The sequence below is a fragment of the Seriola dumerili genome, unplaced genomic scaffold, assembly GCF_002260705.1.
Source record: "Seriola dumerili isolate Sdu_G_001 unplaced genomic scaffold, Sdu_1.0 BDQW01000025.1, whole genome shotgun sequence".
In the NCBI taxonomy this organism is placed as follows: Eukaryota; Metazoa; Chordata; class Actinopteri; order Carangiformes; family Carangidae; genus Seriola; species Seriola dumerili.
In genome coordinates this window covers 8,989,324-9,015,585 of record NW_019174280.1, presented here as the reverse complement: position 1 = coordinate 9,015,585, position 26,262 = coordinate 8,989,324, and the positions used below count along the sequence as shown (strand labels likewise).

General features: G+C 41.5%; 3 protein-coding genes and 1 pseudogene across 3 annotated transcripts in view; 1 reads left to right on the top strand and 3 right to left on the bottom strand.

Annotated features, from left to right (window-relative positions):
* Window positions 1-843: 843 nt before the first annotated feature.
* On the bottom strand, window positions 844-7,207 carry LOC111235802 (heat shock protein HSP 90-alpha). Its single transcript, XM_022764360.1, has 11 exons — window positions 7,084-7,207; window positions 4,951-5,100; window positions 4,361-4,727; window positions 4,114-4,247; window positions 3,561-3,881; window positions 3,270-3,435; window positions 2,933-3,123; window positions 2,270-2,417; window positions 1,878-2,146; window positions 1,417-1,750; window positions 844-1,264 (listed from the first exon to the last, which is right to left on the bottom strand). Exons 2-11 carry the CDS (start codon window positions 5,098-5,100, stop codon window positions 1,152-1,154), a joined length of 2,193 nt encoding a protein of 730 aa, XP_022620081.1. The 5' UTR covers window positions 7,084-7,207; the 3' UTR covers window positions 844-1,151.
* A 392-nt stretch (window positions 7,208-7,599) lies between these two features.
* Window positions 7,600-12,374, bottom strand: LOC111235810 (heat shock protein HSP 90-alpha 1). Its single transcript, XM_022764372.1, has 11 exons — window positions 12,231-12,374; window positions 11,110-11,259; window positions 10,582-10,948; window positions 10,334-10,467; window positions 9,909-10,214; window positions 9,625-9,790; window positions 9,269-9,459; window positions 9,020-9,167; window positions 8,664-8,932; window positions 8,182-8,515; window positions 7,600-8,016 (listed from the first exon to the last, which is right to left on the bottom strand). The coding sequence occupies exons 2-11, from the start codon at window positions 11,257-11,259 to the stop codon at window positions 7,907-7,909; spliced, it is 2,175 nt and encodes a 724-aa protein (XP_022620093.1). The 5' UTR covers window positions 12,231-12,374; the 3' UTR covers window positions 7,600-7,906.
* A 2,008-nt stretch (window positions 12,375-14,382) lies between these two features.
* Window positions 14,383-26,262, top strand: part of LOC111237863 (WD repeat-containing protein 20-like) — a 17,887-nt gene continuing 6,007 nt past the window's right edge. The window contains exon 1 of the mRNA XM_022767156.1: window positions 14,383-14,639. Coding sequence (XP_022622877.1) covers window positions 14,391-14,639 — 249 coding nt within the window. The 5' untranslated portion in view covers window positions 14,383-14,390. The remainder of the gene's footprint in view (window positions 14,640-26,262) is intronic.
* LOC111216347 lies at window positions 19,262-24,012 on the bottom strand (annotated as a pseudogene).

Below are 26,262 nucleotides of genomic sequence, written 5' to 3'. Positions count from 1 at the left end.
ATGAAATTCATGATGAAAATAAAACTACACCACACACCCAGTTATAAAATAGATGAAACTGCAAGTACGTTCATTGGAATGTGAAGCTTTTGAAATGACATAACTTTCTAAGGAAAAACACAGAAACATTGTGGGTTCATATAGAAACTGTATGACTCTTGTAATTGTTTTGTGTCCTGTACCTCATCCTTATTTTCTGTGCACATTGTGACCTTCATATCAAATGCCTATATATCCCTCTGCCACAGACCTTGTCATCATGATGGCAATTCTCTCTTGTAATGACATTTAATTCTGTCTCAACACAAATATTTTTCTTGAATTACCCCTTGGCAGATTGAAGTAAATCCTACGAGAAGGAACAAGTGGGTGGCTGTGAGGCAATACCTTGAAATAATCAATTGCTATTTTTATGCAGTTCATGTTTCGTAATATATGTATAATGAATGCTACAGTGGAAGATCCTCATCACTATGGCTACAGTCTGAAAAATGTATCGGTGTTGCAATTTTTTTTTTTCAACCACCAGTCTTGTCCTTGAATACACCTTTGTAGTCCTGCCCTAGCCATTTATGAAGTAAACCCTGAGGTCCCTGAACATTTAAAATGGAAATGCATTATTTTGCTAGCTGTAGAGCACATAGTCCATCCTATTCATTCACCTGACTGGTAACAGATCCCCTGTTATGTGTTAATTCATACATTTTACATAAAAGTCAGGATGTACATTATTTGTATATTTGGTTTTAACATTCTCATTTCTTCCATCAGTGTGTTTATTTTGTCCCAAATGCATGTTATATTATCAGTAAGGATGACCAAAACATGGCTTGTTAACATGGTAAACCTTTATTTCTAGGTCCCACCGTTTCAAATAACAGTATCAATTTTCATATATTTACAGTTAAAGTAAGACCACACAAAGAACATCGGAATGTCAATAAATACAAAAACAAATGCGTTGATAAAACTCAAGATACAAAAACTGACAACTTAAAAAATAAAGTTCTAAAGGGAATGAATCTGAACAGCATATGGTCAATGCAAGGGGGAATAAAGTGAGGGTGGGGCATTACAGGCTCATTTACAACATCAAACTTGAAATTTGTTAGAACACTACTTCTGAATGCTAGCAGGCAATAGAAACAGGCTTAGTCCACCTCCTCCATCCTGGATGTGTCGTCATCATCCCCTTCCAGAGGGGGCATGTCCTCAGTGGGAGCAGAGGTTACATCATCTGATGTCAGATCATCTTCATCAATACCTAGAAGAAGAAGAAGAAGTGGATTATTAGTCAGTGAAGCCAGGTAATTATTTGATTTAAATCAATAATCAAATCGATAAACACAGTGTATTATTTTATTGATAGTAATTTGCAAGACGCTTTGAACTGTGTAACAAAACACATATCCTCACCAAGACCAAGCTTGATCATTCTGTAGATGCGATTGGAGTGGGTCTGGGGGTCATCCAAAGTAAATCCTGAGGAGAGCAGGGCGGTCTCGAAGAGCAGGATAACCAGATCCTTCACAGACTTGTCATTCTTGTCAGCCTCTGCCTTCTGCCTCAGGGTCTCCACGATGGGGTGGTCAGGGTTGATCTCAAGGTGCTTTTTAGCGGCCATGTAGCCCATAGTGGAGTTATCTCTCAAGGCCTGGGCCTTCATGATCCTCTCCATGTTGGCCGTCCAGCCATAAGTACTAGTAACGATGCAGCAGGGGGAAGAGACCAGGCGGTTGGAGACTGTGACCTGCGGAGGTAGACAAGTATTAATACAATCATATTCTGTCTCAACTGCATACCTGTGGGTTATACACAATACAAAGTTATACTCTCACAGTGTGTTTACATGCTGTTTAATTTATTCATCTGCTCACCTTCTCCACCTTCTTCTCCAAGATGTCCTTCATGATCTTACATAGGTTTTCAAACTGAGCCTTCTTCTCCTCCTGCTTCTTCTTCTCTTCATCATCCTCAGGCAGCTCCAGGCCTTCTTTGGTAACTGAAACCAGGTTCTTGCCCTCAAACTCCTTCAGCTGCTGGACACAGTACTCATCGATGGGCTCGATCATGTAGATGACCTCAAGGCCGGCTTTGCGAAGGCGCTCCACAAAGGCAGAGTTAGCGACCTGGTCTTTGGTCTCACCTGAAATACAGATATGGAAATGCTGTAAGACATTCATGTAAGATCACATTAACTCATTTCACCTAATTTTAAAATGCTTCTCAATTTACATTTACACTGTTTATAAATGAAAAGCTTCCTTACCTGTGATGTAATAGATATGTTTCTGGTTGTCCTTCATACGTGTGACATAGTCCTTCAGGGACACCATCTCATCTCCGGAGGCTGAGGTGTAGTAGCGCAGCAGCTCAGACAGCTTCTTCCTGTTCTGTGAATCCTCATGGATACCGAGCTAAAAAACAAAGAAAACATTCAACATGCAGTTGCAAGTACATCAGTTCAATCAACATTTAATTCTGTTAACAATTACATTATTGCTTCTTTACTATACCAGTGTGTTTGATGGGTGGGTTCAAATATGTGAAAACACTAATTAGCCAATTAGGTCCATACCATAGTGCCTACATTTAAACAGAAGATGGCAGTAAGAGGCTCTATACAAGGCTTAAAGCAGCTTTTCATTGGGACAATATGGCCAAAGGATCAAACAGATGGCTCGTGACTGGGTCAGAGGAACAAAGGTGATCATTAACTAGAATTCCAAAGGTTCTTGTTAAGCTTTGCACTGAAAGCAAAGGTAAGCTACATCGTGCTAGTGCAGAATTTATATCTGGCTTGCTCTGTGATGACATTATTACAGTATCAAACCAAGGCACAAGAGTTTAACACGAGGTGGCTGCCAAGAGTTTGAAAGAGACAAGATAAGAAAAACTTGCAGCTTGCACAGTGCAAGTAGAGGACACTGACCTTGATGTTCTTAGAGAACTGCTCGTAGTACTTTTTGTAGTTGTCCTTGTCCTCAGCGAGTTCAGTGAAAAGTTCCAGGCACTTCTTGACCAGGTTCTTGCGGATGACCTTCAGGATCTTGCTCTGCTGCAGCATCTCTCTGGAGATGTTCAGGGGCAGATCCTCAGAGTCCACCACACCCTTGATGAAATCTGGTAGGTTGGTAGAGACAACCCGGTCAGCAATATATCTACATTTCTAATATGAAAGACGTATTTTTCATTTGATATAATATTAGCCGATTATTTTATTTATGAACTGCACATGCCAGTAATTCCACACTTGGGTTAAAACTCACTGAGGTACTCGGGGATGAGCTCATCGCAGTTGTCCATGATGAAGACCCTGCGCACGTACAGCTTAATGTTGTTCTTTTTCTTCTTGTTCTCAAAGAGGTCGAACGGAGCACGGCGAGGCACAAAGAGCAGGGCACGGAATTCCAGCTGACCCTCTACTGAAAAGTGCTGTGGAGAAAATGAGTTGTGTTTAAGGTCAGTTTTCAAATTTGATTATATTACTTGTGTTAAATTACACCCAATATGAAGAACTTCTGCTCCTCCAGGTAAAAAATAACAGCTGAGAGACCAACCTTGACCGCCAGGTGGTCCTCCCAGTCATTGGTAAGACTCTTGTAGAACTCTCCATACTCCTCATTAGTGATGTCATCTGGGTTCCGGGTCCACAGGGGTTTGGTCTTGTTCAGCTCCTCCTGGTCAATGTACTTCTCCTTGATCTTCTTCTTCTTCTTCTTTTTGTCGCAAGACTTGTCGTGGTCGTGTTCATCATCTGACCCAACATCCTCAATCTCAGGCTTGTCCTCGTCCTTCTCCTCTTCTTCATCCTTCTCTTTCTCCTTCTCTTCCTCCTCTGCCTCATCGTCACTCACCTCCTTGTCACGCTCTTTCTCCACCTGAAGGAAAACAATTCATTAGTCATTGGTTAGAACTACTAACTAGACTTTTTGCCATCTGTTGTCCCTTTTAAAGAAAAATTACATTGTTGTTGAAATAAAATTTAAAAAATCACACGTTTTTTGCAGCATTAACTGATGTGACTTAATTTAGATGTCTGAGCAATTTGAAACCTTAGCTCACATATTACCATGTATTTAAAAGCAATTATCCAATTGGAATAGTACTTACAAATAGTGTGATGGGGTATCCAATGAACTGTGAGTGCTTCTTCACAATTTCTTTGACTCTTCGCTCCTCGAGGTATTCTGTCTGATCTTCTTTCAGGTGCAGGATCACCTTGGTGCCACGACCCATTGGCTCAGCTGCACGGAGAAAAGATAGGTCAGTGCACGGTACAGATAACCCAGCCACCTCCTATTCCTGTCAGAGTATAACTTATATATAACCGCAAAACAATGGCAGTTACATTACTTACAGCAGTCCACTTTTACTGTGAATGAGCCACCAGCTGAGGATTCCCAGGCATACTGCTCGTCATCGTTGTGCTTGGTGATGACTGTCACCTTCTCAGCCACCAGGTAGGCAGAGTAGAAACCAACACCAAACTGACCGATCATGGAGATGTCGGCTCCAGCCTGCAGAGCCTCCATGAAAGCCTTGGTGCCAGATTTTGCAATTGTGCCCAGATTATTGATCAGGTCAGCCTTGGTCATGCCGATACCTGTGTCAATCAGGGTCAGGGTGCGTTCCTCTTTGTTGGGAATGATTTCGATTTTGAGGTCCTTGCCAGTGTCGAGCTTGGTGGGGTCAGTGAGACTCTCATAGCGTATTTTGTCCAGGGCCTGCAATTAAAAAAAAAATGATTAAAAGTTTTGACAGAAATTCAAATGATTGATTTAAAATTTTTCAGTATTTGTCATTTTTAATATACATTTTATTAGCATATTTGTATGTATTATAGCCGCAGCATATAACAATACTTACCTTTAAACAAGCTCAAAAAACAAGTTTGACACAACATGAGATTAATGAAACAGCTTTAGACTAACACTATGGCAAACTTACATCCGAGGAGTTGGAGATAAGCTCCCTAAGGAAGATCTCTTTATTGGAATAGAAGGTGTTGATGATCAGGGACATGAGCTGAGCAATCTCAGCCTGGAATGCAAAGGTCTCAGCCTCATCCTCCATCGGCTGATCATGTGATTCAGGCATCTAAGCAGAGGGGACAAATGAATATTTGTTTTATAATGTGCATTTATCATGGATAACACATGCACACACAAAATAGATGGTATGTCATATTAGCTGGCAACAAGTCTCTCTTAAGCACAGTACACATGCTTGCAGAATTATTTCACTAAGATTAGAGGGCTAACTGCATTGCCATAACTCTGTACATTTAATAAGACTACATTTTGATTGTTATTTCCATTTTATTTCTCGGGTGGTAGAGCCGGTTGGCCACTGATCCCTGGGTTGGCAGTTCAATCCCCTCAATCCTAGAACCCAGAGTTGAATCAGGAAGGACATCCAGCACAAAAACCTATGCTAAATCAACTGTGCAAATGGTGTTCCACTATGGTGATACCTAACCGGAGCAGCTGAAAGAAAACAACAGTTCTGTTTGTTCTCATCTCATTTTTACAGTTAACCAGACATGTTAAGGGCCTGTGTGCACGACTGTGTTCATTGGTCTGTGCAAGTAGTGACAGCGAGCAGTGACAGTGAGTCACTACACTGCCACACTTACGACGAGCACTGCCAATCACCTTCAGGTAATGTGCAAGTTGTAAGTGTTGTGTTGTTGTAAGAGTTACAACTTATATTATTATACCATGGAATCAACACCACCATAAACCACGAGTCTCAATAAATGCCATAGAGTTGAATAAATGACCCTGGCACAATGACAGTATTTATTACATGGCTCTGGTATTACACCATGTGTCTCTGTTGGTACTGTCTAATAACCAGTTGACAGTTAACAACAATTACCTGAGGTAGCAGTAAGGTATGCATCGGTAATTATAGGTTATGTGTGAGCATGTATCACTAATAGAGGCAGGTGGTGTGACAGACTGTCCAGCTCAGCTCACTGCTCCACCTCTCTATAATCCATCTTTGACGAAAGGGACTAAATCCACCTGCTTCTGCCTTTAAGCAAGTTACATAATAAATATTTTATTTCTGGACAGCAGCAAAAGAAATTAAATTTATATACGGATAGTGCAGTGTGATAGTTGTATTCAACAGATTTTAAAAATATACATAGTCTCAAACAGTTTTAAAAGTGAGAGATCAGTGATGGATTAATGTATCTCAGCCCACAAAATTAGATAACTCATGACAGCACATTTACATGTGTTATTATCCTCCTACTGTTAGTGACAGGATTGTTTATTGGTTAATTAAAGTGGAGCACGTGGCTAGAATTATATATTAGCATCAGCAAAAATTACTCCACCTGTCGGTTTCCCAGGCGAAATGCAAGTTTCTAGAAGGTACCAAGAGGCGAACAGACCTCTCTAGCAGTTTCCATAGGAATAGAAAGCTCCTCCTCCTAACATCTGAGGAAGAACTGTGAATGATCGCCCTGTACTTGCACTGACGGCAGAGGAAAATCTGTCAATGATGTCTCTGCCCATGAATATTATTAAGGTTTATTAAGTTGAGCGCTTGCTTTACATTATTGGTGCCTGACAGGTGCACTACAAATGCACCATGTGGTCCGTCTAGCTGCTTTCGAACAAGGCAAAGGTTATGTGGGCGGGATAGTTGCCAAGATAATGCTTGGAAAAGTTTTAAGAAATGTGCTAATAACGCTGATGTGCCAGGGAAGCCCCTCTGTCACTACCGTTATAAACATTGATGTGGAAATGTAAAATAAACATGGTAGGCCTATAGTTATTGTATTGTCGTAATCTGATTATTACACGATGTACATTCAGTAGACTTGATGCTGCCTTCACTAAGCTCATCACCATTTGCATCCAGGCATGTCAGAATAAGCTACTTTATTATTATTGTCATGTCATAAAATATCGCCTTCAATGAGAACTGCCTGAACGACAGCTATATAACAACATTGGCTAACATGAATGTCAAAGTATATAATATTATATTTTATCAGTTGGCATCTCAGTTATAATACGACCGTTATAAAATAAAATGTATACATATATTCAATTAATTTACCTTGGTCCTCCGTGTATCGAAAACTTCGGTAAGAAACGTGTGGAGGTCGTTTTTCGAAATCGCAGACAACCGGCCGGTGAGGTTTCTAATGGAAACGGGAGCTGTGCAGCTTTTGTATCCTCTGCGAGCGTTCGAGAAATCCTGACCTGAGCCTCCAGAACCATCTGGAATCTTCCTCGCGACAGCTCGGTGGTGGTCGCTGACAGGTTCAGTGGGCTGTCAATCACTATGTATGTGCACGCCTCTCTCTCCATTATTGGCTGGAGTAGTTGGGATTAAAAGAAGAGGGGCTGAGCCGGGTGAGGAAGGCGTGCGGGTGTAGAGACTAGAATGAATGAGTGTTCACTGAAAATTCCAGAACATCGAGTGAATCAGGATGAGTTGATAAATGAAAGTTACTTCACTTGTAACATGTGGAGAAAATCCCCCTTCACCTAGGCTCCTATTTGTTTGTAGGAACCAAACAAATTGATGAAATTCAGCATGCAATAGACTCAGTCGAAGAGACCATAAATGTTATTTGTGAATACATTTTATTATAAATTTGAATGTATTTCATAAAAAATGTAACAGTTACAAAAAGAGACATAAGTCAAATTCCCAGTGACTTTATATTACTCTTAATGGTTGTCAGTAGTTTCATATAACCAGCTGATGTAATGTAGACTAAACCACACTGTGGCCTGCATTAATTCCATTAATTAACTTGTACTGACTAGTTAATACTGTTCAAGAAATGAGAGCTGTGTTAGAATGAAATGTCTATTTGAAGAAGCAATATATCTTACAAAAATAAAAATTAAGAAAGCAGGAAAGAGTCATTTTAGTCGACTTCCTCCATTCTTGATGTGTCGTCATCACCTTCCAAGACTGGCATGTCTTCATCAGCAGGCTGAATGAGGTCTTCAACTGCGGAATCATCATCATCAATGCCTGTGAATGAGAGTACATACATTAGCAACCAAAGACAATTAAAAATCAAAGACTCCTAATTTCGTTGGATTTTAAATACAATGACAATAAAGGCTTTCTATTCTATTCTATTCTATTAATTCATTATAAGCAGACAGGTAAGTAGTCAGGGGGAAAAAAACTTACCAAGACCAAGCTTGATCATTCTGTAGATGCGGTTGGCGTGTGTCTGTGGGTCCTCCAGTGTGAATCCTGAGGACAGCAGTGCAGTCTCGAACAGGAGGATGACCAGGTCCTTAACAGCCTTATCATTCTTGTCAGCCTCTGCCTTCTCCCTCAGGGTCTCAACGATTGGATGCAGGGGGTTGATCTCAAGGTGCTTTTTAGCTGTCATGTAGCCCATGGTGGAGTTATCTCTCAGGGCCTGAGACTTCATGATCCTCTCCATGTTGGCTGTCCAGCCGTAGGTGCTGGTAACGATGCAGCAGGGGGAAGAGACCAGGCGGTTGGAGACTGAGACCTGCAGAGGTAAAAAAATTTTTTTTGAATATTCTGCCTCAACTGCAGAATTTGTGACTACATCCTGTCTGTAATGAAATGTAGCATATAAGCACAATATTATTGGAACATATAAATAGATAGCGTAATTATTCTGCTGTTTCCATTACCTTTTCAATCTTCTTGTCGAGGATGTCCTTCATGATCTTGCAAAGGTTCTCAAACTTATTTTTGAGCTCCTCCTGCTTCTTCTTCTCTTCGTCATCCTCAGGCAGCTCCAGGCCTTCCTTGGTAACTGAAACCAGGTTCTTGCCATCGTACTCCTTCAGCTGCTGGACACAGTACTCATCAATGGGCTCAATCATGTAGATGACCTCAAGGCCGGCTTTGCGAAGGCGCTCCACAAAGGCAGAGTTGGCAACCTGGTCTTTGGTCTCACCTGTAAAAGGTAATTTAAATTCATACGTTAATTACTAAATCATATGTGAGAGAAATTTTAAGCAAAAGTACAAAAAAAGAACCTAACCTGTGATGTAGTAGATGTGTTTCTGGTTGTCCTTCATGCGAGACACATAGTCCTTCAGGGAAACCACCTCATCTCCGGAGGCTGAGGTGTAGTAGCGCAGCATCTCAGACAGCTTCTTCCTGTTCTGTGAATCCTCATGGATGCCAAGCTAAAACATGAAATAATGTGTTACTAATATGAAAAATAAACCTAAATATGACATTCTGATGGATTAAGGCTAAAGAGATTATCTAAGATAGATCAAACTACCTTGATGTTCTTAGAGAACTGCTCGTAGTACTTTTTGTAGTTGTCCTTGTCCTCAGCGAGTTCAGTGAAAAGTTCCAGGCACTTCTTGACCAGGTTCTTGCGGATGACCTTCAGGATCTTGCTCTGCTGCAGCATCTCTCTGGAGATGTTCAGGGGCAGATCCTCAGAGTCCACCACACCCTTGATGAAATCTGAATGGAGGAGATGAAAGCTGCTTAGCCATCCAAAGCCAGACAAAATTCATTCTCAAAGGTAAAAACACATCAAATGAATATAAATGACAGCTAGAAAGTATAGTTTAAGGTATTTATATGTTAGATGTCAGTTGTAATATATATTATTCATATGTCACTTACTGAGGTATTCTGGAATCAGCTCCTCACAGTTGTCCATGATGAAGACTCTGCGCACATAAAGCTTGATGTTGTTTCTCTTTTTCTTGTTTTCAAAGAGGTCAAATGCAGCTCTTCTGGGTACAAAGAGCAAGGCTCGGAACTCCAGCTGACCCTCCACTGAGAAATGCTGCAGAAAAAAGATATATGTATAAATTGATTAACTTAAAAGTATGACATTAGGTGACGATACCAAGGTACTTGAGTTGCACTTTTTGGTATGTTTATCATCAGTCGATTTAGCTTACCTTGACAGCCAGGTGGTCCTCCCAGTCGTTGGTGAGACTCTTGTAGAATTCTCCGTACTCTTCATTGGTGATGTCGTCTGGGTTACGGGTCCAGATGGGCTTGGTCTTGTTCAGCTCCTGAGCATCAATGTACTTTTCCTTGACCTTCTTCTTCCTCTTGTTCTTGCCGTCTTTTGTGTCCTCATCCTCATCAGAGCCAACGTCCTCAATCTTTGGTTTGTCCTTGTTCTCAGCAGCATCTTTCTCAACCTCCTCTTCCTTTTCTCCTTCGTCAAGGTCAACTTCTTTCTCCCTTGTCTTCTCCACCTTAAATATATGAAAAGAATGGTGGTTTAGGATTTTTTTTTCACTATCATTGTTAAAAATGGTTATTATTAGGTATTTTGCTTGATTCTTATTGCTAATAGGCTTCTCTAAAAACTTACATAAAGTGTAATAGGGTAGCCAATGAACTGTGAGTGCTTCTTTACAACTTCTTTGATGCGCTTCTCTTCACAGTATTCTGTCTGATCCTCCTTGAGGTGAAGGATCACTTTTGTGCCTCTGCCAATGGACTCTCCTAAAATGAACAGTAAAATCAATGATGAGAGCAGTGCCAGGTAATGAGTCAAATTATATTCATTGTGCAAATTATCAAATGGAGTAATATATCAACGAGGGAAATGAAATTTACCAGTATCAGGTTTGACTGTGAATGAGCCACCAGCTGCAGACTCCCACACGTACTGCTCGTCATCGTTGTGCTTGGTGATGACTGTCACCTTCTCAGCCACCAGGTAGGCAGAGTAGAAACCAACACCAAACTGACCGATCATGGAGATGTCGGCTCCAGCCTGCAGAGCCTCCATGAAAGCCTTGGTGCCAGATTTGGCGATTGTTCCCAGGTTGTTGATCAGGTCAGCCTTGGTCATGCCGATACCTGTGTCGATCAGGGTCAGTGTGCGAGCGTGCAGGTCAGGTGTGACTTCAATTTTCATCTCCTTGCAGGACTCAAGTCTGCTGGGGTCTGTCAAGCTTTCATATCTGATTTTGTCCAAGGCCTGTCCAGAAGAGAGAAGCAAGTTGAAATAGTGATGTTTGCATAAATGTTAGGGCAGCTTATATATTCAAGTGAATGGGAAAATGGTTTCAGTCTTTTTGGCTCAGCTGTATATATATAGATTACATAGGAACAAATGGTGAAAGTGCTGATTTTACTTACATCTGAGGAGTTGGAGATGAGCTCTCTAAGGAAGATCTCTTTGTTTGAGTAGAAAGTGTTGATAATAAGGGACATAAGCTGAGCAATCTCAGCCTGGAAGGCAAAGGTCTCCGCTTCCTCCTCCATAACGTGTCCAGCGTTCTCAGGCATCTAAAAGAAAGCACACATTATATTGTGTTTAATAAAATCTTATTCTGGGTTTATAATTATGCTTTCTATAGTTAAACATACTATTTTGCTCTGAAATAAAGTTGTATTTTATGTGTTACATATCTTGGAAATATTTTCCTGCTGTTATATTTAAAGTCTCTTTCCCCCCTCTTGTTACAGACAGCCTCATGGCTTGAGGGGGGGTGGGGGATGGGGTAGCTATTGCTGATGCTAGATGAACACATGTTCCTTCTGTCAATCAAAGACATGCCATTTGGAAAATGGGTGGAGCTCTGATGCTTTTCCCAACCCCCAACGTCTTCAACATGTGTCATTTAACACCTTTATCTTAAAGGAAAGAGTAATGGCTTCCGATTTCAAAGACAGAAGAAAAAATAAGTTCGGTCTTGAACCATAGCGCAGTGAGGATCTTTTATCTATTTTCATGACTGTGGTATATAAATTCAGCACAAACAGTTCTGCCTTAGAGTCAAATTTCTTCAATTCCTTAGTTACACACATTTATAATTAATCTTTAATTACAGGTCGTACAAAAGTTCCATATGATTCCATTGCATTCAATTGTATTGATTTTTCTTATTTCCTTTGTGACTGCACTAAGATGCAAATGTGCCACATCTGCTCTTTGTGCCAGTTGGTTTTCCTGCTCATGTACCATTGCTCTCACACTCAGGGTCACCCTGCTTGCCATGTGCTCCTTGCATGTTACAGTGTCACAAAGATACTAATGTTAAAGAGGCTATTCACACTAATAACTGATATCAAACATCTGGATTAAGTGTACTTTAATTTATATTTGTGCACTTTTATCACTTGTTTTATTTTTATATAATCTGTTGAGGAAGTATTTGCGTCCCTTTGCATCTGTTCCTGCCATTTAAGTACCCAATTTTCATTTTAATTGCATGCAGAAACACAGCTGTATTTGATTTTTCGTATTCCGGTCCTACCTTGAGTGTAATTTTGTATTTTGTCTCTTCTTGTAGATAGTCGTCAAATGTACCACCGGTCTTCTCTTCTCTTCTTGAAGAGCTCCAAATGTGTGCCTCGCTGCTCCTGTGGGCAGTAATTCTCCTTTGGTGTGTTCAAGAGAGTATCTTTTGACTCTATGCAGACCCCGTGACATGCCGGTGTCTTTTTATACTTAAGGGGTGGTTTCTCGAAGCTCCCATTCAGAAGCTTCTAGAAGATACGTTCACGGCAGAAGGGGGGGGGGGGGGGGGGGGGGGGGGGTGATGGGAGGTGGTGAATGAGACACCAGAGCCCTAAAGTTTATGTGTCCTTATAGGGCTGCAGAGTCACAAGGAGTGCCTGTCACTCACAACGAGAGCTTTCCTGATAGCTTGTCTGGCTGGTAGGCTCCATGCCCCCCTTGTAAGCGTCACAGCTGTGCATTGCCTTTGCTATCAGCTGCTGTCATGTTGCCCTGCTGGACACACACCACAGGCCTTCCTATGGACAGCAGGCCCATGTCTTTTTTTGGCATGCAAGATTGGGGTGAATCTCAAAGGTTTCACATATTTTAGAGCAGACCACAGCTTATGTGCAGCATATATCATAGCTGCATCTCATGGCCTTCATCAGTCAATGGAGTTTACAAACAGAATCAGCCATCTTAAGATTGAAAGAGGAAGGGCCACAATTGCAACCATACACAATTGCAAAAGTATATTTTTCATTAGATTTAGAGTTATTTTGTCTGATATTCAGTCTGGATTAAACTGGAAACAATTTATTGAAGACAGAAATACGCTGGTCACTCTTAACATGTGATACAGTACTGTATCACAAGAGTGACTGGGAAGCCATGAGAGTATGAAAACTCTCTGTGTTATGAAATGCAGGATGGATCTTATACCGATATTTCTGACTTAAAAGAAACTATGACTGTTAGTTTTGCACTTTTTACTGCAAAAATTAGTCAAAACAGAATCCTAAATTCCTGAACACAGATGTGACATGGCTATTTAAGGAATTTAGGGAATTCTATTACATAGGGAATTATTATGATGAAAGCTCTAAGGACCATGTGAGAGAGCAAGGGACAGAGGAAAGATGCTCATTTTCTGTCATACGGTACATTTACCGTCACTCACCCTCCATAAAACTTCAAATATATCAAAAAGAACTCATAAGAAATTTCCAAATGTGGGACTACACGCTAAACAGAACCTTGTGTAAGATACAAAACTAGAAATCTCTGGTCCATTGTGGGTGTTAGTGACTTGAGCTAACCAGAGGATGGCAGTGTATTACACTTGCTTCATCTGTTACATAATCCAAATCTTTCCAGTTGATAGCAGACACTACTAGAAGCTGACTGTCCATGTTGAGAAACATGGAAAACTGTCGCAATCACTGTAAGCTGATATTTTCTGACAGCCTGATTCCTCATAGTTTAAATAGTTTGCTAGATTAAGATGGTGAGTCCATGCTTGTGGGAACATAAATACACAAATAGATATTCCTGGAATTTAGAAATAGATGTGGCGTTCTCGACTATATCCTGGGACGGCTCTCATTTGAGTAACTTGGTTACATCAAAGTTCATTGGGTTTCAAATGCAGCTTAGGTTCTGTCAATGAAAACCTTGTATCTTGTGTCCCCATAATTTTATTTAGCTATAGTCTACTAAGAGGACTAGTGGTTCTCTGTATTTTGCTCATTTTCATTTTTGCAGTTTTTTTTTTAGGGTAAATAAAAATAGGTACAATTCTTAACATATCCAACATCAGTGTTGCTTGGCCTATGATTATAGTTTTATACATAATTGTGATTTTATATGGCCCTTTAATTGAATTGTATCGTTTATTTTCTGTGTTGGTAACAGAGTAAACATTCTGCATGTTATTCTATCATTATTTCAGTTTTTTCTTAGTAAGCAACATCCTCAAATGGGTGCATTTTGTCTCTCAGGTAAATTCATTATAAATTTCCCGTATGTTCGGAGCGGTGATTGAACAGTTTCACCACTCGTACTCTGTTATTCTAGTTCTGTCTCACATGACTTTATACTTCTCTGTACGCATGGCTGCCGGACTTGAACAGTCCGACGCATGCGCTGTCTGTAACATCCGGGACTCGGACAAGGATGAACGCCAATTTCCAAGATGGCGGCGGAGGGAGGAGGGAAGGAGATGAACGAAATTAAAACTCAATTCACCACACGAGAAGGCGTCTACAAACTCCTCACTCACTCCGAATACAGCCGCCCGAACAGGGTGCCTTTCAACTCGCAGGGCTCCAATCCCGTCAAGGTCTCCTTCGTCAATGTAAACGACCAGTCTGGCAACGGCGACAGGATCTGTTTCAATGTGGGCCGGGAACTGTACTTTTATATCTACAAAGGCGTGAGAAAGGTAAACAATATCGACTGGAGCGACGAAGCCCGTGCTGTCCAGGAGTAGCTCATTGATTTAGCGTCTTGAAACGTGTCGCACTCAGGCTGTCAACTCTCTTAGCTTCTGTCATTGAAGTGCGCAGATTGTCAAGACAAGGCCATGTAGCAGACCTAGCTAAGTTAGGAGCTAATTAGCATTCTTAGCTAACATCGCCACAGTTGTTGTTTTTGTCTCTATGGGACGGGTGCGCTTCAGAATCCTCCAGTTTTTTGAGTTCTCAGTCTCTGACAAGCTGTGACATGATATTTTCCAGCGAACTGGCTAACGTGTGAAAAGGCTTGTTGTGTCATGTCTTAGGATGCGTTTGTTTATCCTCGGTGTTTGCATGGTAAACCTCTAGGCTATACGAGTGTCAAGTTGTCAACAGTGCTCACCAGGAGTGTCAACTTCAGTGTTCCTGTTTCAGAAGTGTTCACAGTGTGCGCTGTTGGTGTGGAAGTGGGGAGTGTTTGCTATTCGTAATGTAATTGTGTGTATACTCTACTGTCAAGGTTTGGATGTGATGCAATGTGAACCACTATGTGGTTTGTACACAGTGGTGATGTCATTGCAGCAAGCCACGTTAGGTCTTGTTTAGCAGGAGTGGTGACAGTGGCAGTGGTGATCATGCTGATGATGATGTGGTTATCCCTGAAGCAGTCACAGAATATAGAAGCCCAGGAGGGGGAGAGGGGAGAGACTGCTATTCTTTGAGTTACAATCTCACAGCATAGTAGAAACCACTGAAGTAATGAGCAATGATCTTACATGTCTTTTGCTGTAGACCTGGAATCGAAACAGAGTTAGAGTATTTTTGTATGAAATACTCATATTCAATTAAAGTACCGGTATGCACCAGTTGACACAAGCAAGTATCAGCTTTAAAAAGCAGTGTTGGTGTCCATTATAGTTTTGAATGCTGCCGATGATTACCCGATTGTGGTTTTAGTTTTGTTTTATGTTACCTTATACGAGTCTGTTTATATTGTTATCGTATAGGATAATATCCTCTGGTATACACTTCGAACTGCCTTAAGCAATCAGCATCTCTCAAACACAATTAGTTTTGGGAACAGGCAGTATGAACTGCATGGATAAAACACTTGACAGCTAGTTATTCATTTTTCACACACACACACGCACACACACACACACACACACACACACACACACACACACACACGCAAGGCACTGGCCTAACCATCAGGATTAATTTAGGGTTGTCAACAAGAGGAGCTCCAGACTATTTTGATCGTATGATTTTTTTTAATGAAACAATATCAGACTGACAGTCCCACATTTTGCTATAATCTGACCTCACCTGAAAGAATGCTTATGATTTTATCTGTGAGACGAATACATATTACACAGCAGTACAACCACGACAGGCCTGTGTTGCTGGACTGTACTCGGTGCACAGCGCCTGGTGCTAAAATAGACCCTGTCACATGGGCAGCAACAGTTATCACCAAATCACTTCCTCTTTAGTGTATTTACTATTCGATGAAATAATAGCACACCGTTAGAACGTTTTTTTTTGTTTCGTTTTTTTATTCTTCCGCAAGCTTATTTCAAGCCTAAGTCCAAACGTTAGAATGACCCCTGAGCTAGGGGTTGAGACGCCAACGCTGCTATTAAGGAAAACTCGCTTTTCTTGAGCCACCCCATACAAACAATTGGATAAAAAAAAAAAAAAACCTATTGCGATCCTAGCAGAAAGTGTGAGGACAGTCGAACTATCAGCAATTAACTCGACTAATTGGGGGGAAGAGAGTGAAGTGTCGATGTAAGAGTCTTTTAGATTCTCTACCATCTAATTCTGATAATTAGAAAATAATTCCCTCACGAGAATGACATACAGAATATAACTTTGTCACATACAGCCAGTAGTCAGACCCAGCTATGTGTTCTAATTACTGTGATTTAATTACTGCTGTGAGGTTCAATTGAGTACTGAAGTTCTCTGGCAGTATGCCAATCCATTTCTAACCAGACAGTACATAAAGAAAAAAAACACGATCTAATGACTGAGTCAGTCTTTGGTTTCTTATACCCCTCCTCTTAAATATAGCTTCTGAGCAGTCTTCTTGGTTAGACACTGTTAAAGGATGATTTCTTTATATGAAGTCTGAAGATTGTGTAAAATACTTTCTAGCCAATAAGTCAAACATTGTAAGCACTTTGCGTGTGGCAAATGATCCACTGTGGCAAAAGTATCCCTTGATTTTTTCGTATCAGCAGTCTCTCACTTTGACAACCACTACACCTTTTCAAAGTAAACCCATAAGCTTTTCATCTTGACTCCTTTTATGCACAAACAAATTCAAATTTGCATGGTTCAGTGCGGCAATACATTCTACAGGGTTGCTGCTTTCTGCATCTGAACTTTTCATTGATGGTACAAGCTCCAATGAGGTAAAAACCTTTTGTCAAATGAAATTAGAAAATAGATACAAATCCTTCTTTTGCTTTGATATAACTGCATGTATCCTCAACCACCTGTTGTTGAACGACATAAACTTTGCAGTAATACATTATTTGGCTGCCTCTTAAATTAATTATTAGTAATACAGTCATAATATGGCTCCGACTACAAATGTTTTAATTGCTCCAAGTTACTTTGTGACAAATAAATTACTGAACAATATATGACAGCATCCTATTGCATCACATTGCGTCAAGCACAACCTCACAAGTCAGTGAAGTTATTTAAGCGATTATATATATTTGTGATGTGGCCAGTGAGCCCACCAGATGCTTGACGGTGCACATAGGCCCGCCAATGAGGGCAGGATTTCTCCCTTAACTCGATGGCCAGCGCTTGACCTCCCCCACCCCCCCCCCCCCCCTCAGCCCCCCCCCCCCAACCCCCCCCCCCCCCCCCACCCCCCCGACGGTCTCTGTCTATGTGTTGGCGAGATGAGAGCAGAGTGGGGAAAGAGGGTGACGTCAATCTTATGTGCTGAGCACAAGCTCTACAATGAAAACATTGCTGTAGTTATTAGTGAATAAGATAAAAATCAATAGTGGCGTCAGTGTTTGAATATTGTGGCAGCCACCACAAATTAAATCAGTGTGGGGAACATTAATGTAATTCTTAGGTGTTCTCTTGAATCTCTTTACTGTGACCGTTGAAATGTTCCGTCTTTGAGAAAAAACTGTTGAGGCAAACATACTGTAAGTGTGAGTTGTGGAGTTACAGTAATTAAGAGTCACCTCCGGAGAGAGCAATTGCACATTAGGATGATTTTATTTTTTCCTTAATGATGTTCGCACAAATCAAAAATACTGTTATGTTTCATAAATTGTACTCATCTGTGTCGTATTATGTTCTGTTCTACGGCTGGCTTATCTTTATGTAAGCCCATAGACAAGAGGATATACAAAGAACGAGCCCCAATGTCATAGATTTCAACCCACTCACAGCTACAGCAGAGAGTGTTCCCTGTTGGTGGGCTTCTACAGCAGGCGCAGGTGCAGACTCATAGACCCAATAAAGAAGGAAACCAGCCACTCTTCAATGAAGGTGGGTTCCATTTGCATGTTTTGAAGACATTCATACATAGATAACTTGTTTTCTTATTAGTATTGAATCATTATTTGCATTATGTTTGGACACCAAAACCACTTTATTACAGTAATGAGTTAAATAAGCTGACAGGTCGTCTTCTCTTTTTTTCCGCTCTGTTTGTTTTTACCATCTCCCCCAAGACTTATAGACAAGTCAAGAGTTTAACGTGCTACGTGGGCTGGTTCAAGAGTAGCCTGTTCCGGTGACTCATCAAGTGGCATATGTACTTGACAACGTGGAAACATCACCTTGCAACACAGCACCTTCACCTACCAGCTCCTTAAACAGGGTGAAAACTATGCTTGCAACCTGCAGAGCAAGTCATGGCTCGTTAACCCGTTACTGCGCTGCGACAGTTGGTAAGGTCGCTTAATGAGTTTCTTCTCCCCTGATGGCAAGTTTCTGGCTTTGCAGCGCAGGATGGCTTCCTCGGGTTATTTGGCTTTGATCCTGCAGAGCTCCATGGAACTATCAGAGCTACTTTGGTGCTCACTGTGTGTGTGGCATGGACCCATGCGACGGCACGATATATATGTGGCAGGAGGGAGGGACAGACCTGGGGACCGTGGGTCCGTTCTTCAGACTGCAGATGATACACGGGGCATGGTCACAAATCGCTGGTAAGTGGTGTGCATTTGACCACTTGTCACTACAGTGCTGGAGGGATTGGTGACCCCAAACCTGCTGAGTTCCAGCGGTAGTGATGCAGGACTTCCATGCAAGCGAGATTCACACTTTGGTGCGGAGAGGAGCAGCAGCAAACAGCGCTCAATTCTCGGCTGTCTAAGAGGAACTCTACGACAGTAGCACTGTTAGTGTGACTACCAGATTTGGCTCAGTGGCCAAGACACTCAACTTTTGGTCTGGGTACCTTTACAGAGACATACTCTTCCCACTCACTCCAATTGTTCCCGCCACTAGGACTCTACACTAAATGTTATGAGCTTGCCCACACCCATCTCAGCTCAACTGCGACCCACACTACTACCTACTACTACTCGTATCCACCAGCCACCAACACCACCACCACTCAATCCCCAGTGTGCACCAATGGAAAAGACAATGTGAGGCCAATAGTAGTAGTAGTAGTTTGTCCAGTAGCTGGAGGCTTGTGGGCACTCATAACATTAGTGTGAGTCCTAGTAGCGGGACAAGTGAGTGAGAAGAGAATGTCCTCTGTAAGGTCCCACAGACACAGTTAGTAGTCTTGGCCCACTGAGCCAAATCTGTAGGTCACACTAACTAGCCTACTGTCTGTAGAGTTCCTCTCTAGACAGCCGAGAATGAGCGCTTTGCTCTCTCTCTGCCCGCACAAAAGTGAATCTGCTCATGGAAGTCCTCATCACTACCGCTGAACTCAGGCAGGGGTCACCATCCTCCACACTGGTAGTACAGTGGTCCAAATGCCACCACACTTACCACGATTGTGACCATGCCCCCGTGCTATCACTCTGCAGTCTGAAAAGGACCACACCGTCACCAGGTCGTCCTCCCCTCTGCCACAATATATCGTCCGTCTGGGCTCCAGCACACACACAGTAAGCCACCAAAGTAGCTCTTCATTGTTCCAGTGAGCTCTGCCAGCGTCAAAGCCAAATACCCGCAGGAAGCCATCCTGGCTTGCACAAGCCAGAAACTTGCCATCAGGGAATGCAAACTCATTAAGCGACCCTTCACCCACTGTCCACTGCCACGCCAGAGTAACGGGTTACGAGCTGACTTGCTTCTTGCAGGTATGCACAGCATAGTTTCACCCTGTTTAAGGAGCTGGTAGTGAGGCTGCTGTGTGCCACAGGTGTTTCCACGTTGTACAAGTACATACTGCCACTTGAGTGAGCACCAGGAACAGCTCTCTGAACCAGGAACCCATCGTACGCACGTTACTCTTGACTTGTCTATAAGTCTCTGGGGGAGATGGACAAACAAACAGAGCGGAAAAAAAGAGAGAGAGACTGGTCAGCTATTTACTCCATTAACTGTAATAAAAGTGGTTTTGGTCCAAAAATACGCAAATATGATTAAATACTACATAAGAAACAAGTTTATCTATGGTAGAATGTCTTCAAAACAATGCAAACTGGAACCCACCTCTTCATTAGAGAGTTTGCTGGTTTCCTTCTTTATTGGGTCTATGAGCTGCACCTGGCCTGCTGAGAAGCCCACCAACAGGGAGACACTCTCTGCTGTAGCTGTGAGTGGGTTGAAATCATGACATGTTGGGCTGCGTTCCTTTGTATATCCTCTTGTCGTTATGGGCTTACTAAGATCAGCAGCTAGAACAGGAACAAATACACACAGATGAGTACATTTTGAAACATAAAAGTAATTTTTGATTTGTAGCAACATCATAAGAAAAAAAAAAATCATCCTAATTGCAATTGCTCCTCCGAGGTGACCTCTAATACTTTACCCCACAACTCCACACTTACAGTATGTTTGCCTCACAGCTTTTCTCCAAAGACGGACACATTTCAGTCACAGTAAAGAATTCAAAAGAACACCTAGAAATTACATTATGTTCCCACACTGATTTATTTGGTGGTGCCTGCCACAATATCAACACTCCGCCACATATTGATTTTTTATCTTATTACATATAACTCAAAATTTTTTCATTGTAGAGCTGTGCTCAGCACATAATTGACTCAGCCCCTCCTTGCCCCCCTCTGCTCTCTCTCGCCAACACATAGACAAGAGACCCGTCTGTCATAGTCGGCTGGCCATCGGAGTACAGGGAGAAATCCTGCCTCATTGCGGGCCTGTGCACCGTCAGCCAATTGGTGGGCTCACTGGCCACTCACAAATATATAATCAGCTTAAATAACCTTCACATGACTTGGTGAGGTTTGCTTGACGCATGTGAAGCAATGGAGCTGTCTATATTGTTCAGTAATTATTTGTCACAAAGTACTTGCAATTAAAACATTTGTAGGGAGCACCATATATACTGTATTACCTAATAATTAATTTAAGAGCCAGCCAAATAATGTAGTTACTGCAAAGTTTATGTCTTCAACAAAACAGGTGGTTGAGGATACATGCAGTTATCAAAGCAAACAAAAGGATTTGATCTATTTTCTAATTTCATTTGACAAAAGTTTTACTCCTTTGAGCTTGTACCTCAATGAAAAGTCAGAGCAGAACAGCCAACCCTGTAGGAATGTATTTGGCACTGGACCAATGCAAATTTGATTTGTTTGTGCATTAAAAGGAGTCAGAGAAAAAGCTTATGGGGTTTAACTTTAAAGAGTGTCAGTGTTGTCAAAGTGAGACTGCATATAAATAAAATAAGATCTTTTGCACACATTGAACATTTCACACGCAAGGCGCTACAAGTTTGACTTATTGGCTATCAAAGTATTCTTACACATCTTCAGACTTATTAAGAAAAATCATTCCTTAACAGTGTCCTAACCACAAGCAAGACTGCTCAAAGACTCATCTTTAAGAGTGAGGGTATAAAAACCAAGACTTGCTCAGTCTAGATCGTGTTTTTTTTCTTCTATGTCTACTTTGGTTAGAAATGATGGCATACTGCCAGAGAACTTCAGCTACTCAATGAAAATCCTCACAGCAGTAATTAAATCACAGTAATTAGAACACAAAGCTGCTGGCCTGACTACTGGCTGTATGTACAACAGTTATATCTCTGTATGTCATCTCAGTGGAGGGAATTATTTTCTAATTATCAGAATTAGAGGTAAGAACTCTAAAAACTTACATCACACTTTCACTCTCATTCCCCCCAATTAGTCAGTTAATTGGCTGATTAGTTCAGCCACTTCCTCAGCACTTTCTGCTAGGATGCGCACATAGGTTTTTTTTTTTTTTTATCCAATGTTGTATGGGGTGGCTCAAGAAAAGCGAGTTTTCCTTTAATCACAGCGCTGGCGGTTCAACCCCTAGCTCAGGGGTCAGTTCTAAGTTTGGCTTAGCTTGAAAATAAAGCATTGCTGGAAAAAAAAAAACAAAAAAAAAAAAACGTTCTAACGTGTGCTATTATTTCATAAGTAAAAATCACTAAAGAGGAAGTGATTCTGTGGATAACTGTTGCTGCCATTGACAGAGGTCTATTTTAGCACCAGGCGCTGTGCACCGAGTACAGTCAGCCCACAGCCTGATGCGTGGCTGCTTGTGTTTGTTATTCAGTCTCAACATGGAAAAATCATAAGCATTCTTCAGGTGAGGTCGATTATAGCAAAATGTGGGACTGTCAGTCTGATATTGTTTCATTTAAAAAATCATACGATCAAAATAGTCTGGAGCTCCTCTTGTTGACAACCCTAAATTAAATCCTGATGGTTAGGCCAGTGCCTTGCGTGTGTGTGTTGTGTGTGTTTGTGTGTGTGTGTGTGTTTGTGTGTGTGTGTGTCGTGTGTGTGTGTGAAAAATGAATAACTAGCTGTCAAGTGTTTTATCCATGCAGTTCATACTGCCTGTTCCCAAAACTAATTGTGTTTGAGAGATGCTGATTGCTTAAGGCAGTTCGAAGTGTATACCAGAGGATATTATCCTATACGATAACAATATAAACAGACTCGTATAGGTAACATAAACAAAAACTAAAACCACAATCGGGTAATCATCGGCAGCATTCAAACTATAATGGACACCAACACTGCTTTTTAAAGCTGATACTTGCTTGTGTCAACTGTGCATACCGTACTTTAATTGAATATGAGTATTTCATACAAAAATACTCTAACTCTGTTTCGATTCCAGGTCTACAGCAAAAGACATGTAAGATCATTGCTCATATTACTTCAGTGGTTTCTACTATGCTGTGAGATTGTAACTCAAAGAATAGCAGTCTCTCTCCCTTCCCCCTCCTGGGCTTCTATATTTCTGTGACTGCTTCAGGGATAACCACATCATCATCAGCATGATCACCACTGCCACTGTCACCACTTCCTGCTAAACAAGACCTAACGTGGCTTGCTGCAATGACATCACCACTGTGTACAAACCACATATGGTTCACATTGCATCACATCCAAACCTTGACAGTAGAGTATACACACAATTACATTACGAATAGCAAACACTCCCCACTTCCACACACCAACAGCGCACACTGAACACTTCTGAAACAGGAACACTGAAGTTGACACTCCTGTGAGCACTGTTGACAACTTGACACTTGTATAGCCTAGAGGTTTACCATGCAAACACCGAGGATAAACAAACGCATCCAAGACATGACACAACAAGCCTTTTCACACGTTAGCCAGTTCGCTGGAAAATATCATGTCACAGCTTGTCAGAGACTGAGAACTCAAAAACAATGGGATTCTGAAGCGCACCCGTCCCATAGAGACAAAAAAACACAACTGTGGCGATGTTAGCTAAGAATGCTAATTAGCTCCTAACTTAGCTAGGTCTGCTACATGGCCTTGTCTTGACAATCTGCGCACTTCAATGACAGAAGCTTAAGAGAGTTTACAGCCTGATGCGACACGTTTCAAGACGCTAAATCAATGAGCTACTCCTGGACAGCACGGGCTTCGTCGCTCCAGTCGATATTGTTTACCTTTCTCACGCCTTTGTAGATATAAAAGTACAGTTCCCGGCCCACATTGAAACAGATCCTGTCGCCGTTGCCAGACTGTCGTTTTACATTGACGAAGGAGACCTTGACGGGATTGGAGCCCTGCGAGTTGAAAGGCACCCTGTTCGGGCGGCTGTATTCGGAGTGAAGTGAGGAGTTTGTAGACGCCTTCTCGTGTGGTGAATTGAGTTTTTAATTTCGTTCATCCTCCTTCCTCCTCCCTCCGCCGCCATCTTGGAAATTGGCGTTCATCCTTGTCCGAGTCCCGGATGTTACAGACAGCGCATGCGTCGGACTGTTCAAGTCCGGCAGCCATGCGTACAGAGAAGTATAAAGTCATGTGAGACAGAACTAGAATAACAGAGTACGAGTGGTGAAACTGTTCAATCACCGCTCCGAACATACGGGAAATTTATAATGAATTTACCTGAGAGACTAAATGCACCCATTTGAGGATTGTTGCTTACTAAGAAAAAAACTGAAAATTAATGATAGAATAACATGCAGAATGTGCTTTACTCGGTTACAACACAGAAAATAAACGATACAATTCAATTTAAGGGCACAATAAAATCACAATTATGTATAAAACTAATCATAGGCCAAGCAACACTGAGTTTGGATATTTAAGAATCTGTACCTATTTTTATTTTACCCTAAAAAAAAAACTGCAAAAATGAAAATGAGCAAAATACAGAGAACCACTAGTCCTCTTATGTAGACTATAGCTAAATAAAATTATGGGGACACAAGATACAAGGTTTTCATGACAGAACCTAAGCTGCATTTGAAACCAATGAACTTTGATGTAACCAAGTTACTCAAATGAGAGCCGTCCCAGGATATAGTCGACGAGAACGCCACAGTCTATTATCTTAATTCCAGGAATATCTATTTGTGTATTTATGTTCCACAAGCATGGACTCACCATCTTAATCTATGCAAACTATTTAAACTATGAGGAATCAGGCTGTCAGAAAATATCAGCTTACATCGATTTGCGACAGTTTTCCATGTTTCTCAACATGGACAGTCAGCTTCTAGTAGTGTCTGCAATCAACTGGAAAGATTTGGATATGTAACAGATGAAGCAAGTGTAGATACACTGCCATCCGCTCGGTTAGCCTCAAGTCACTAACACCGCACAATGGACCAGAGATTTCTAGTTTTGTATCTTACACAAGGTTTCTGTTTAGCGTGTTAGTCCCACATTGGAATTCCTTATGATTACTTTTTATAACTTTGAAGTGTTTTTATGGAGGTGTGAGTACTCGGTAAATGTACCGTAATAGACAGAAAATGAGCATCTTATTCCTGGTCCCTTGCTTCTCTCACATGGTCTTAGATGCTTTCATTATCAACTTAATTTCCCTAGTGTATAGAATTTCCCTAAATTCCTTAAATAGCCCATTGTCACTATTCTGTGTTCAGAGATTTAGGATTCTGTTTGCTAATTTTTGCAGTTAAAAAGTGCAAAACTAACAGTCATAGTTTTCTTTTAAGTCAGAAACTATCCGTATTAGATCCCATCCTGCATTTCATAACACATAGAGGTTTTCATACTCTCATGGCTTCCCAGTCACTCTTGTGATACAGTACTGTTATCACATTTTAGGAGTGACCAGCGTATTTCTGTGCTTCAATAAATTGTTTCCAGTTTAATCCAGACTGAATATCAGACAAAATAACTCTAAATCTAATGAAAAATATATACTTTTGCAATGTGTATGGTGCAATTTGTGGCCCTCCTCTTTCAATCTTAAGATGGCTGATTCTGTTTGTAAACCCATTGACTGATGAAGGCCATGTAAGATGCTGCAGCATGATATATGCTGCACATAAGCATGTGGTCTGCTCTAAAATATGTGAAACCTTGAGATTCACCCAATCTTGCATGCCAAAAAAAGACATGGGCCCTGCTGTCCATAGAAGGCCGTGGTGTGTGTCCAGCGAGGCAACATGACAGCAGCTGATAGCAAAGGCAATGCACAGCTTTGTGACGCTTACAAAGGGGCATGGAGCGCCCTACCAGCCAGACAAGCTATCAGGAAAGCTTCTCGTTGGAGTGACAGGCACTCCTGTGACTCTGCAGCCCTATAAGGACACATAAACTTTAGGGCTCTGGTGTCTCATTCACCACCTCCCATCACCCCCCCCCCCCCCCCTTCTGCAGATGAAACGTATATCTTCCTAGAAGCTCTGAATGGGAGCTTGAGAAACCCATCCGCTCTAAGTATAAAAAAGACACCGGCACTGTCACCGGCGTCTGGGCATATGATGTCAAAAGTATACTCTCATGAAACACACTCAAAGGAGAATTACTGGTACAGCGGAGCGACATCTGAGCCTCCAAGCAGACGAGGAACACCGAGGTAGCGTCCATTTCGACGATAAGCGGAAACCTCGGTATGGAGGAAGCACGGATACAAATACCTAAAATTACACTCAAGGTAGGACCGGAATACGAAAATCAAATACAGCTG

Excerpts from the sequence above, each read along its gene's own strand:
- LOC111235810 (XM_022764372.1), bottom strand. The coding sequence starts at position 11,259 with ATGCCTGAGAACGCTGGACACGTTATGGAGGAGGAAGCGGAGACCTTT. Across the intron at positions 9,791-9,908 it reads AGGACCACCTGGCTGTCAAG|CATTTCTCAGTGGAGGGTCA; the intron begins GTAAGCTAAATC and ends TTTTTTCTGCAG. Across the intron at positions 9,460-9,624 it reads GCTGATTCCAGAATACCTCA|ATTTCATCAAGGGTGTGGTG; the intron begins GTAAGTGACATA and ends TCCTCCATTCAG.
- LOC111235802 (XM_022764360.1), bottom strand. The coding sequence starts at position 5,100 with ATGCCTGAATCACATGATCAGCCGATGGAGGATGAGGCTGAGACCTTT. Across the intron at positions 3,882-4,113 it reads GATACCCCATCACACTATTT|GTGGAGAAAGAGCGTGACAA; the intron begins GTAAGTACTATT and ends GTTTTCCTTCAG. Across the intron at positions 1,751-1,877 it reads TGGAGAAGAAGGTGGAGAAG|GTCACAGTCTCCAACCGCCT; the intron begins GTGAGCAGATGA and ends CTACCTCCGCAG.